Below are 13,505 nucleotides of genomic sequence, written 5' to 3'. Positions count from 1 at the left end.
AAGGGAGGAAAAGAGAGGGAGGGGGGGGGGGGGGAAGGCACATGTGGGGGGGGAACAGTGAACATCATAAAGTCTGTAAGGGACGGAGGGAGCATGTGTGTGGCAGAGAGAGCACGGTCTGCATTTTTGCATGAGTGCCTCGGACTATTTGCATTGTGATGCTCAAAAGGCCAGCATCACGCAAATGGGAAATAGTCCAAGTTGTGATGAAGTGACATCTTTCTGGACTCCAGGGAGTTTCATGCACCTTTAATACCTCTACTCTCTTTCATCTATTGCTATAGACACTCAGAAGCAGAGAAAACGGCTACTGCCTAGGTCTTTTTTCCTGTGTTTTTTTTTCTTCTTCAAATACTGTTAATGGTACTTCTCTTTATTTTGTTTCGGTGGTTTAAGTGTTGCATTACAGTTAGTATCTTGCCTTCTGCAAATTAATAGCCTTTTAGTCCTATAACCGGTATTTGTCTTTGTTTATGCGTAGTGTTTCTGAGTATCAGCTGCTTAATTTGAATCTTTTTTTTTCCAAAACCCTCTGCCTCGCCACCTCTTTCAGTCAACACTGTGTTTAAATTACTTTCCTAGCAGGGAAAAAGGAAAAAAAGCTTAAATAAAAGAGAACAATCTCACTTGTTTTACTCATTTTCTGGGAACACCTTGCTTCACAATGACACACTCACCTCTGAAAGCTTCTCTGTGCTTAAAGGCTCATTGGTGGTGGGGTAACGTTTGTTCAAAGCTTTGGAGCTAACACCTCAAATTACCTGGCTTTCCACTAGAGGAGAATATGAAATTCATAGACGGCAGCGGAGTGACAAGAAGTCATTGGGAAAGCGGTTTGATAGTTATTACTTTGGCTTCATTTGTCGAGTAATTACAGACTGGGATGTGCAGCCAAGTCCAATTTTCAGAACAAGCGAAAAACACAAAAACAAAGACTGAACGATTTCAATACATCTCGAGCTCTTAATATCCAGTGTAGTAACAAGGCATGTCTTATCAGCATTTGGTGGGACTTTCGGATCCCATTTGCCTTCGACCATGGGGAGAAGACTCCATTAAAGGGAAGCGCACATAATTAACTGTTTGCCTTAAAGAGGCAGGATAAGTCTTGTCTCTCATAAACATCTAATTTACATACTCAGCTCTAATTGGGCTGTTATGTTCTACTTTCCGGGACATGACAAAGCCCTCTTAAGCACCGCTAAGTGATGCGTTTTCATGCGTTTGAACTCGTCAAAGATCCTTTTTTGGTCATCTGTTCGGTTGTCTAATAAAATATTTTTTTAGGAGGTAGCAGGACTACCTTGGAGATAATTACAGCATACCAAAATTTCCGGGGTTTAGGCCGAGACTGGAGTGGAATGCTCGAAAGCGTATTAGCAGTGGATGCCATTGACTAAGTATGAAAATAAACTTTGAAACAGATGTTCAGGCTTAGTTGGGGAGTTATCTAAAAATATCCGCAACGGGCAGCACCAGGGTGCAGTGGTTAGCACGGCTGCCTCACAGGAAGGAGGTTCTGGGAATCCACACTGGTCGGCTGAGTCCTTTCTTTATGGAGTTCACATGTTCTCCCTGTGCTCGAGTGGGTTCTCTCTGGGTATACTGGCTTCCTCCCACAGTCCAAACATGTGCATGGGGTTAGGTTAATTGGGATTTCTAAATTGGCCATAGGAGTGAATGTCATTTTCAACAGTTGTCTGTTTCTCTGTTATCCCTGCCATAGACTGGTGACCTGTTTAGGATGTAGTGGCCTATCCTCTCCCCACGACCCTGATTTTATAACTGGTAGAAGATGGAAGGATGCAATGTTCAAGTGGTTGGTTATGGTATTAGCCTTGCCTCTCCATGTGTATCTACTCTAATAAATACAGCAGTTTTAAATATAAGACACTAGACTGTCTGCTGAAAACAGTGCAGCCTCAGTGGGACTGGATTTTCTCTGCCTATTAAAGCCTAAGTAACCAATCTATGTGGTTGTTAGGACAACTCCAGGGGAAAATCTGAAATATTGATACACTTTGTATCCTTTTCAAGTACTAGTCTAAAAAATGTCACAACACTCTACTATGCATCTGTAGGAGCTCCTGAAGTAATTTAGTATTTTTTTGCATTTATTTGACAGGCTAACAAAAAGTATAAAACTAGAAGCTGATGGAAGTTTAGTATCTTACTTAAAGACTGTAACAACACAAAGCTGTCGGAAGAAATATTACATATCATGGGGGATCAAACCAGTGATCTCACTGTTACAAGACTTCGTCCTAAACTTCTAGTATAAGGTATCAAAGGAGATATTTTAAGGAATTGACGGGCTTAGCAGACATGAAAGACCCACTCCCTAGAATTCCCTTTGTAACTTGGCAATTACCCCAAGACCACCTGATTTTTCTGTCTGTGCACATGAGGGAAAAAAGGCACAGACAGAGGGTGGGGGGAAAAAAGAAACCCGTCGTACAGTTCCCCAGGGTGAGAGAGGGAGAGAACATTATACTCCTCCTGTGTTTATCTCAATCTCACATCAGATCAGATCACTGGCGGATAAAGGCGCATCCTGACACATCACTTCCTCTCTCTGGAGGAAGCTGACACGCGCTGGGGACTCGGAATGACAGCGGTGGTGGCGCGCAGGATGAAGAAGTTTTTTTTGACAGAGCGAAAGAGAGAAGGGGAAAACAAAGGTGAACCTGACATACTTGCAGCCCAGATCCACAGAGCCAAGTGAGATGAAGAAGAGGAGGAGAAGGAAGAGCGGCAAGAGACAAAGAGGTGAAGAGGCACTAAGAATAGTATAACTGGATTAGCTTTAACGCTGACCTTTATTTGGCAGAGTGACACTCTCTCACTCGTCTCTTTAGTGCAGTTACAGGAGAGGCCTGCCCTACATTTAAAGCTCAGATCAACAAGAGTTGGTGCTGATTTTCAAACAAGGAGACGTATGGATTTAACTCTTAACTCAACCAGGCCTCTCGCATAATCTGTGTGCGTTTGTGTGCAAGAAACATCTTTTAGTAGCTGCCACCTGACAGCTCCTCATGCGACTGTTTGTGGTACAAGTAATCAGCTGCGGTTCGCCTTTAATTCTGCTCAGCACAAAATAAAAACCTAAATCTCTCCGAGCAGCCCGATGAAGTTTTTATTATTTATGCCCAGCTACAGATGGTGCACAGAGGGCTGAAATGAAACCAGAAGTTCGGGGGCTTGTTTCCAGAGTTAAGACAAAAACACTCAATGTCACCAGTGGCATTTGTAACATAGAACTAATCCGACAGAAGAATCCAAGGGCGAGTCAGGAGATGCCAGTTTGGATGAGAGGCGGCAGCGAGTTATGGAAACAATGGAACAGAGGCGAGCGCAGATGTGACGTCACAACTGTCGCTCTGTTCATACTGGAGAAAAGAAAGCAGCGAGTGACTTTTTGTTGTTCGGTTTGTCCTTGTTAATATTTAAAGTGACCACCGTCGAGCTTTTTCGCCTTTTAAAGCCTTTAGAAAATGTAGATATTATTATGCAACGTCAATCTTATTCATGTAAATGCAGTGATTTTGGAGACACATCCCTGGGAGGGCCTCAGAAACAAGAAACTGCATCATCTGAAGCTGACATTGTGCAGAAATAATGGTAAGGTGCACCTAAATGTTCACAAACACACCTTGGCTTTTAGGAATTGTAACAAATCACAGCTCAAAGCTCATTATTTGTATTAGAAGATAATCAGAAATATGCATTTTCAGTGACGCTTGGCAGCAATGTAAGCAACACATTTCATCTGTGGTTTACCAGGCAAACATGCAGTCACGGGCAGGCTCACAAATCAAATTAATGTACAGTGCTGTGAACACAGATCCCACAGGACACACATTCACACGGCACACACACATGCACCAATGAAGTTAGAGGACATGCACTCGCACACAGACACACACTGCACTTTCAAAACAACCAAAACAAAACAAGGAGCAACTCTGGTGATCTACAGCTCTGCCCTAAAGCAAAGTACACAAACCAAGTGTAGCAGAACGAGGAATTTCATTTTTCCCCCACTCTGGCGGGACCCTCACATGCAAACACATATGAACACACACTCACACACACACACACACAGAGACAAAAGAGGTCCTGGGATGGCATGACGGGCAGAAAAACTGAGAAGGATGATGGGTAATGATGGGAAGAGGCGTCAAATAGTAGCAGGCAAAACTGTTTTTTTTGGGGGATCGGTAAAAGTTAGCTCAGTGTGTGTGTGTGCATGGGCGTGTGTGAGCAGAGACGGTCACAGTCAGCTGAAACTCCTCCCCCTAACTCAAAGAGGCAGTGCAGGATTTGCATTTTTCCCACAATTCAATTAACACGCTTGTCAGCCTCGCCTCTCCGTTCACATGCCTCCTTTGGCCATCTCTCGCTCGCACACACGCAAGCACGCACCCACAGACACACATCAGCTTCGTGAATAGATTATTCATAAATCCTAGCATGCAGAAAACGGTCGCATTTATTTGTTTGTTAACAAATAAAGGAGAGGGAATGCACACTGAGAGATGAGGAGCAGCTCCGGGTTCACATCCTGTCTGGACTTGTCATATTGAGGGACGTGAAAAGACAGTGCCGTTAATGGATGCAGAGAGAGGCTTCCCCTAGGGATGTCTCCTTCCCTCTCTCTCTCTCTGTCCTTCTCCATCTCTGAGGAAGGAAAGAAGATGTGAGGGAGGGCAAAAGATGAGAAGTGCGATCAAAGAATAGGGAATCATTGGGTGTTAAAAGAAAGACAAGAAACTCAGTGTTGATATGTAGCGAGAGACCAGACAATGGAGACAAGGCCAAACCTCATTTAGGAACCAGAAATAAGCCACAGATGCGCTGACTTTGCCGCGGGGCTGGCTAATGACTCCAGCGAGCCTCTTGTCTGATTAATAGACTGTAATCCCATTCTCATGGATAGCATACCATAGCATTCCGCAGCACCACTCATTAACCACTATAGAAATGCTCACTAATCAGCCAGTCGCTTTTAGCTAGCAAAACTAATGCTAGGCTAGGATAATCAATAGGCGGTAATCCTGTTGGCGGAGCTGCTGCAGCGTAACACCCCTTATTAACAGCCATAGAAATGTCTGCTAATCATTCACCGCACGGTTATTTGTCCACAGGGCCGCAGAATCACTTCGGTGGCGGTGGCGAGGGTTGACATTTGACAGTCGGCAACAGAGGGTGGAAGAAAAGGAGTGACACACAGAGCGGTAGGGGCTGTGTAATGATTAAGAAACACATCACTCCTGCTTTTCTGTCCCGCGCTCATGCTCTCTCTGTCTGCGTGTCTGTCGTCCGTCTTCAGCATACATCCATACTGGTCTGGTAAGACTCTGCTCTATGTTACTGTCATTCAAGTTCAATCAATCAATGACAAAAAAACCCAACCTATCTAATCCATAGCACTCAATCAATAATGAAGTCTTGCAGGCAGGGTAATGATAACCTTTCACATACCATCAATGGAGACGATGTTTAGCAGTCCCTCTACTTCTCCTGCCCTTACAATCCACTGAGGTGAAACAGCTGCGGCCAATCAATTACGTGCAATGGCCTCAACTCGGCTTCACTGTACTGGTTTGATTTCTGTGCCGGTTCATGTTGACTTTAAGGTCGATTCTGTAATGCCCAACGTCAACAGTTTGGTTCTAATCAGACATTTGCATCCCTGATCAACCAAAGCCAACCTTTCGTTTGCTGCAAAACGTCTGCAGATGGTCTCCGTGGCACGGAGTCAAACTAAAACCCTGCGTATGTGTGTAGTGATGAGGCCCAACAGAGGTATTGGCATATTCTATTGAGCTAAAGTCTCAGCTCTGAATCCTGAGGCTGTGTTATGCGTTGACGCAATGACCTGAGAATGAACCTGAGCTGAACTCCTGAAGTCAACGCGAAGCAGCAGTGAAGCACAGACCTGTCAATTCTACGTTACCAAAGGAGAAAACAGATACAGAATCCATCTCAACTTTTTCTAACAGTAGAGAAATAACCATTTTATTTGAGGACATCTTGAAACAGCATTCAACTAAACAGACTACAAAGAATCAAAACCTTTACTTAACTTTTAAAAATCCCCAAAACAAAACTATTTGCTGTATGATAACAAATGATTATCATTTTTCCCAATTCAAGATAAAGCTAAATGACGAACTAGTAGTGCAGTGTTTACCGATCCACCTGACATTATCCACTGTCCTGTCAAAGTCTCAAATAGGCTGTGAGCAACGAGTTGATATTTGAAGCTTTTGGCACGTCTGTGGTGGCTTCATTATTCGAATCCACACTAAAGCATTTTAAGCTTTAAAAAGAAAACTTTAAATAAAACAGGTTGAGCAGCAAGAACTTTGGATTATCGGCCTGGTGGCAGCTTGTACAGATATACAACCTATAAAGCTTCTTTCGGTATGGTCCTGCAAACGTGCATAGAGAGTGGTCTTCGCCCAGTCCTCTAAAATTCTAACTGTGCATTTCTGGAAGTTGATGATGCATCGGTCTGCCGAAAGATGGACTGCAAACGTGCTATCCCTGCTGAACCACAAATTCTGCTTTATTCCTAAGGGGTCGCCGTAGTGGATGGATCTGCATATTTAATTTGGCATGGATTTTTACACTGGATGCCCTTCCTGTCGCCTCCTACAGCAAGTGTTTGATATTTTACTTAATTACCAAACAGGTCATAACAACTGTCATTGATCAATTGTGTGTCCTTTGAAAACTCCATTAATCTACTAATGTTCCCACGACTAAATGTAAACATCCATCCAGACACTTATCACTGCATGTCCACTGTACAAACATGATATTCATCAGGTAAAGTAAAGCAGCTACTGGTATTATTCATGAGAGATAAACCCAATCAGAGCCTGGTTTCTAGGAAGATAAGCAGGCTTGCCTGAGAAGAAAAGGGGATTTGAGTTCATGAACGGAATAACTGGCTGGACTGATCTGGGAATGTTTGTCGGGAATACTATAACCGCAGCCACAGGATGAACGGACGTAACCGGCTTTGGTGTTCCTGGCCGGCAGCGCTTAAACCCAGCTAATCTGATTGGATTAACACTGACCTGCCTGACTACACATGAGCGCGTGCATGTGCTCGCATAGACAAACACACACACGCACATATGATATGCCAATCAGCCGTGGCTGCCTCTGCAAAGTTAATCTGGATGCTGGGTTGCACTGGCATCATGCTGGGCTACCACATGCATACGCATCCGCTCTCACGCCACACACACGCACGCATGCACGCGCACGCACGCACACACACAGCCATCTTAGGGTGCAGTGATTTGTGCTGTGAATCTGAAACAGACCTATTGAAAGAAGAGTAATGCCCAGTGCTTGACAACCGTGCTAATTGACTAGCCCCCTCCCCAGCAATGAAACTAAACGTTTTCACCCCTCCATCCTTTATCTTTCCAATCATTCCCTGACAGCTCTCCTCTTGTCCCACACTCATTCCATCCTCTTCCTCATATTGCTCTTCATCGCCGCCATCTCTTCTTCTGTTCCCCCCCTGCCATCGTCCCCTCCCCTCCCTCATACATGTAATCATTCATTAGAACCAAGGCAGTTGTCCATTAGGCAAAGCAGCCATTTTGGAAATTGCAGCAAATCTTCCATGAAAAGACATTTCCTCTAATGCAGTAGTCACGCTCGGGGGGAGAGCGAGAGAACGATGGCAAAGGAAGGAAAGAGAGACAACGGGCCCGAGATGGATGGAAAAGTGAAAGAGAGACAGCAAGAGAGCCCCCAGCCATAAAGCCACCAAGCAGAAAGCAAGCCTGCTGTTTGATTAGAGTGACACCGTCATGTGGACGGAAGGAGGGAGGAAAGGATGGAAGGAGAGGGAGGGAGGGAAAGTGTTCTAGAGAAAAGCCAAGGGGGGCTGAAGAGGAGGTGGGGGAGAAAGAAACGGGGCGATTTGAAAGAGGACTGAGACTAAGGCAGTAAAATTAGCCCCATCACTTTGCTTACTAAGACACTCTTTGACATGCCAGGATTAAAAAAAAGAAAGAAAAACAGGCACACACAGTCATGAGATGTGTGTGTATATACACACACACACACACACTTCCAGAGGACAGATGGTTTCCCCCATTTGAAAGTGGTGCTTTAATTTGAGTAAAGTGATAGGAACCTCCTTAACCAATTAGAAGTGCCATATCTTAAGCATTGCATTTGACTGTTTGTTTCACACACTTATTAGTGGACGTGTGTGAGCGCGAGATAGTGTGTCCCATGGGATCAGTGGGGAACATTAAAACTGGTATAAGGAGTGGGAAGATGACAAATCCACTCTCAGTGGCGCTCTGCTAAGTAAGTGAGTTACTTTCTCCCACAATGCCACTGTTCATATCGATCTCATCTAATCACCAATCAAAGCCAGACCTGTCTCCCCCATTACCAACTATTCATCACGCCGCTGCTTGCTCCTTTTAATGCGCTTTGCTCTGAAGCTGCCACATTTATCTCCACACCAAACTATGTCCAATCAACTGTTTTATTTTCTTCAAAAAAAAAAAAAAAAATTAGGATTCACTGTATTTAAAAGAAAAAAAAAAGAAACCATACTTTATCTACTTTCTTCAGCGTTTTTAAAGCTGCTGTTACGCTCTCTTCAAGTGGAAATATTCAGAAGAAATGGTGCAACAGACTCATCTGTTCAATCAATAACTAATCCAGCCATAACAACTGGGCTTGGAAAGTGTTACAGCATCAATACAAAACAGCTCCCAAATCCACAAATGTTTTGGAAATCTCATAAGGGTAATTATGATGCTCTCTAGCTCTTATTAAAAGGGCAACATGCCCCCATATAAACATAATTAGAAACAGTTAATAAATTAGGCAACTGTCAAATATCGCAGAATTTTATTAATGGATGCACTTGTTTGGACAAAAACCATATTGATACTTCTTTCACAAAAGGCTTGAAAGTATTTTTTGGTTTTTTGCTGGTATGCTTAATCAGCAGAACGAAACAAGCAAAGACAAAGTTCTTTGATTTCATCATCACGTTAAAGAAGTTCCCAAAGTCAAGAGTCCTACAGCCTACTTAAAAACCTGAAAATCCCATGGAATCTGTGATTGTGATGCGTTTCCTTGAAATTTTTATTTAAAACAAACAAACAGAAACAGGCTCTTGGCTATAAATTGCTAATGCTACCAAGTCATATGCAAACTGCTGAGCCCAGTGAGTGACCCACCTGCCACTTTGACACAAACTTCAATACAAAAGCAGTAATGAGTACTACCACAGACTAACCAACCCATATTACCAGTTTTAATTAACGTTTGACATCAATACACAAATTTAAATAAATATGGAACTGTACATACTTGAGTAATCTCAAACTGATTTTCTATTAGTAATTTGCCCCACATGCAATACTTTTGTGGCCCACCAGGGGGCCCCGCCCGCAATTTGGGAATCACTGCATCAAAGCATAAATCAATTAAAATGGGATAAAATATAATCAAAAAATTAAAACAATGTAAGAATGAAACATTTCATTAATGATAATTACATATTATATGAGTCTTAATTTCACTCCAGCTCAGTGTGTGCATCTGCTCTGTTTTACTGTCATTTCTCTCCTCTGCTCTCTGTTTCACCATGTGACTGAGCGACGAGTAAAAGCTTTAAAACACTTTAGCTCCACTTAAACCCAACGACAACCCCAGCGTCCGAAAGTCAGCCCTAAAATCTCCTAGTCATCATTATTATTTCTTAATATGCATCCCACATGAAGCTAGTAGCAAGAGACAACGCTGCAAGAAGCTCTGCTGGTAGAGAAGCCAATCCTGACCACGACCCTGGTGGCTCTCCTGCTGATGTCATTACAGCTGCAACCCCACCGATAAGCTTCCTCAACCCTCCCATCCACTTCTGGAGACAGTTAACCTCGGGGAAACACTGCAAGGCTAACCCTGGTAGCCTGCTACACAGATGAAAAGGACTGGTGTGCTGCCAAAACACTGTGGGAGAAAGCTCATCGATTTTCATTAAGGGCGTGTGAACATAAAGACATAGACATGAAATAGATGTTTGGCTTACATTAAAACTCAGGAAATATCCATATCATATAGAGCACAGCATACCAAGCAAAGCCAAACTGAATGAGTTTGGGATGTATTCACATACCCTTACAGTAGTAGTAGTGGTAGCCATCTTTAGTGACTTGTCCACTATTAAATCTTAAATATGTTTGTTTGTCTGGACTTTATTCAGGTTTTCCTGCAGATATATATTTTCGTTGACAGCCAGGTGGTGTATTTATGTGCCTCAATCCAGCTGATGGAAATGGTCCTAATTCACATTTTATTTTTGCAGCATTTGAGACGTTTGTGTAAAATCCACTCGACAGCTGTATGAGCGCACAGCTGCGGAGAGAGGGATGCTGGATCTGTCAGCACAACAACTGCTCCTGCTACATAGGTCTGTTTTAAATAATCATTTTCCGTTTCACACAGACATAGATTCACTCAAACCCACTTCCTCAAACATAAACGCACTACGAATATACGCAGTTGATCGGAAAGCTGCGGGTTGGGGGGACACCGAGAAATGCCACACTGACACCTTTAAATTCACGCTTTAACTCGCCTTTGCACGACAATGCCCTCAAGATAAATGCTCCCAGCATTATAAGAGTGCCACAAGAGGACCGAACAATGAGGACAGAGGCCAGAAAAAGAGGCAACGAGGGAGAAAAAGGAACAAACAGAGCCGTGACAGAGAGAGAAACAGAGAGCGCTTCTTGTTTCTTTGCAGTTATTCACTTCTCTTCTTTGTGAAAGTTGCGCTGTACACAGCTTGGAGCGGCACAGTTTCCTTTAGGCCGTTTTTACCCTTGCAGTGCCTTGTTTTTCCTGCCCCGAGTGCTCAGACAGTCGATTACACCCGGGCCAAGCGATCGTCTGTCATCTGTGCTCTCACCCGTGCATATTTACTCTCATCTTCTCTGCCTTCTTGTCTCGTTCTTTTCCTGTGGCCTCTTCAGGTGCGCGCGGGCTCAGAAACTGTTCACAAAGTGATGAAAGGCAGTTTATCCTGCATCCACGGTGATATCTCAGCCCTCCATGCAGAATGGCCGAACACGTTATCACCTCTGCCCCAGGGAAACCACAGGAGTCAGGACAGACGCCAGTAGCAAATACCACTGCTAGTGTGTGTATGTGTATGTGTGTATGCGCGTCCCAGTGGTAATAATCACCCGGATTAGAGCGGAGCCAAACCCCCGCAGGGTCCCCCAATCTCCCTCCCCCTCTACCAGCCAAGCCCAGCCCAGCCTGCAGCACTGATCCCCCAGTCTGAGCAGCCATGGGAAGCAGAGCAGCCGGCCTGACATCTCCACCACGCCTGGCTGCCAGACAGACAAATTTCCACAATTTCTAATCCCTCTTTGTCCTATTGATCATCCATAGCCAAAATAAAATATTGAACAAGCTCAGACAACACAAAGACACATAACCCATTCAACAAGCGTACCCTTTAACCACAGGGGTGCAGTGAAATGGAAGTTGATACAGCCGTCAATATGTCTGGGTGAGGGATGCAATATGTGGGCAACAACAATGGGGAAGGCGTGGAGAAGAAATGGGTTATAACTTAATAAGATGCGCATTGTGTCTGGGTACCTCGCAGTCAAAGCGAGGGATTATTACTGAGCGGAAATGTTGCCTGGATGTATTACAGCCCTCCTGAAATAAATTCAGCCAAATCTCAGTGTACGATTCAGTGGGAGGGCACCCTGATATTGGCACCGATCAACAATTGTCAGAGATGCTGCTGAGCTCCTGTGGCATTTCGTGACAGTGTAGTGTTGAAATGTCAATCAACATTTGCCTCTCAGCATCTATTCTCGACCTACAGATAGATGACTTTATGAAAATTATATGGTAATGCTGTCCCATGCAGAGAACAACACATCCGTGAAGAAGCTGTGGGGATTTTCATGCGTTTGTTACATTCGTTTATGAGACTATAACACCTTTATATTACCCTCTGTTGTGCTTTATCTTCTCTGGGATCACAATAACAATCCTGCGATTAAAAAAGAAAAAAAAAACCCTGCTCCAGGTGGACTTTTGATATTTTTATGAGGAGAGATGATCTTTAAACCAGTGACTATTATGCCTTTTAAAATGTCTCCAGGGGGGATGAGGTAAAATATGTCAAGAACAGAAAGAAGCTGCTAAGAACTGAAAGGCAGTTTGACTGAGTGACATAAGTTTATTTATCAACTGTAAGTTTTTACGAGCTTTCAGTGACCTTATTGTACCTCCAATGGAGAAGAGCTCTAAAGTTTCAGACAAACAAAATCCTCCGCAGTTTGGGGGATTAGAACCTAAACCACACTTTGTGTCTTTTCCATAGTCTACAGTAGCCTGACTACACCAAACACCTCCCAGTCTCACCTCAGGGATTTCTGCTTGTTCTCCTTCTTGTTGAGGACCCCTGGCACACAGTTGGTGAGCTCCGTCCAGTCTGCGTGTAAACCGCAGCTCCAGCCGGTGGAGAACCGAGAGAACAGCCAGGTCTCCTTGCGGTTCGGCCGGTAGCAGGTACACTTCTTCTGGCCCGGTCTGCAGTCGCAGGGGACCTCCAGACGGACATTCTGCACCAGGTGCCTACCGAAGGTAGTCCCCCCGGTCTTCTGGATGTGCAAAAACACGATCACGTCCTCCCCTTTAATTTGGAAATCAATCGTCCTCTCCAGGTCCCTAACGGGGAAGTAGTATTTCTTAACGTAGTGGGGGTCCGGAGTGGGGAAGATGTCCCCCTCGTCTTCTTCCGTGAAATAACCGTGCGGGGAGCCGAAATTGATCACCCCGGGGGCCACGTACTGATAGAGAATCAGCATAAAACACACGGATCCGACGACGATCAACAAGAATTTGCTGCTCCTCTCGACCATGATCCTTCCCAGTGCGGTCCCTACAGCACGCTACCATTTCCCAGTCAAGCCGGCAACGGGGAGCAGGGCGCTCGGCTTCTTCATTTTTGCTTTCCCCCCTCCGAGAAGGAATCGTTTTCGGGGCTCAACAGTGGCTAATTCCGCTTCGAGGCGACCGGCGAAGTTGGCTCATGGCTCACCGCGACCGTTCAACACCGTGAAAGACGCATCGTAACTCGCTCGGAGAGCCCCTCGGAGCCGACCCGCTCCAGTTTCACTTTACTTTGGTGTCCAGTCAACACAACAGGCTCACTGCATCACAGTGGAGCTATGTACCCAGGATGCAGCGCGAAACCTACCTTTCAACCTCTCTCACTCCCTCTCTCTTTCTCTGAAAATCTAGTGAAAGGAGAATCGCTTTAATTTGTTGGTTGACATGTAACGACCGCGGCATTTGCCAGCAGCCAATAGACAGCGAGATCGAGCGTTACAGTAACGAGCTGTAGTTAAATACTTTGTATTGGATTATTTTACAAACAGGGGGATTTGAATGAGTCATAGTGGTTATAATGT

At 44.5% G+C, this 13,505-nt stretch overlaps 1 protein-coding gene across 1 annotated transcript in view; it reads right to left on the bottom strand.

The window, feature by feature from the left end:
• Positions 1–13,301, bottom strand: part of hs6st1a (heparan sulfate 6-O-sulfotransferase 1a) — a 60,630-nt gene extending 47,329 nt beyond the window's left edge. Inside the window, exon 1 of the mRNA XM_026152644.2 lies at positions 12,454–13,301. Within this exon, the coding sequence (XP_026008429.1) occupies positions 12,454–12,953 (500 nt within the window). The 5' untranslated portion in view covers positions 12,954–13,301. The remainder of the gene's footprint in view (positions 1–12,453) is intronic.
• Positions 13,302–13,505: the final 204 nt, after the last annotated feature.

The sequence above is a fragment of the Astatotilapia calliptera genome, chromosome 19, assembly GCF_964374335.1.
Source record: "Astatotilapia calliptera chromosome 19, fAstCal68.1, whole genome shotgun sequence".
NCBI classification, from domain to species: domain Eukaryota; kingdom Metazoa; phylum Chordata; class Actinopteri; order Cichliformes; family Cichlidae; genus Astatotilapia; species Astatotilapia calliptera.
The sequence above is the reverse complement of the archived record's forward strand: the minus strand, read 5'-3'. Positions and strand labels throughout refer to the sequence as shown.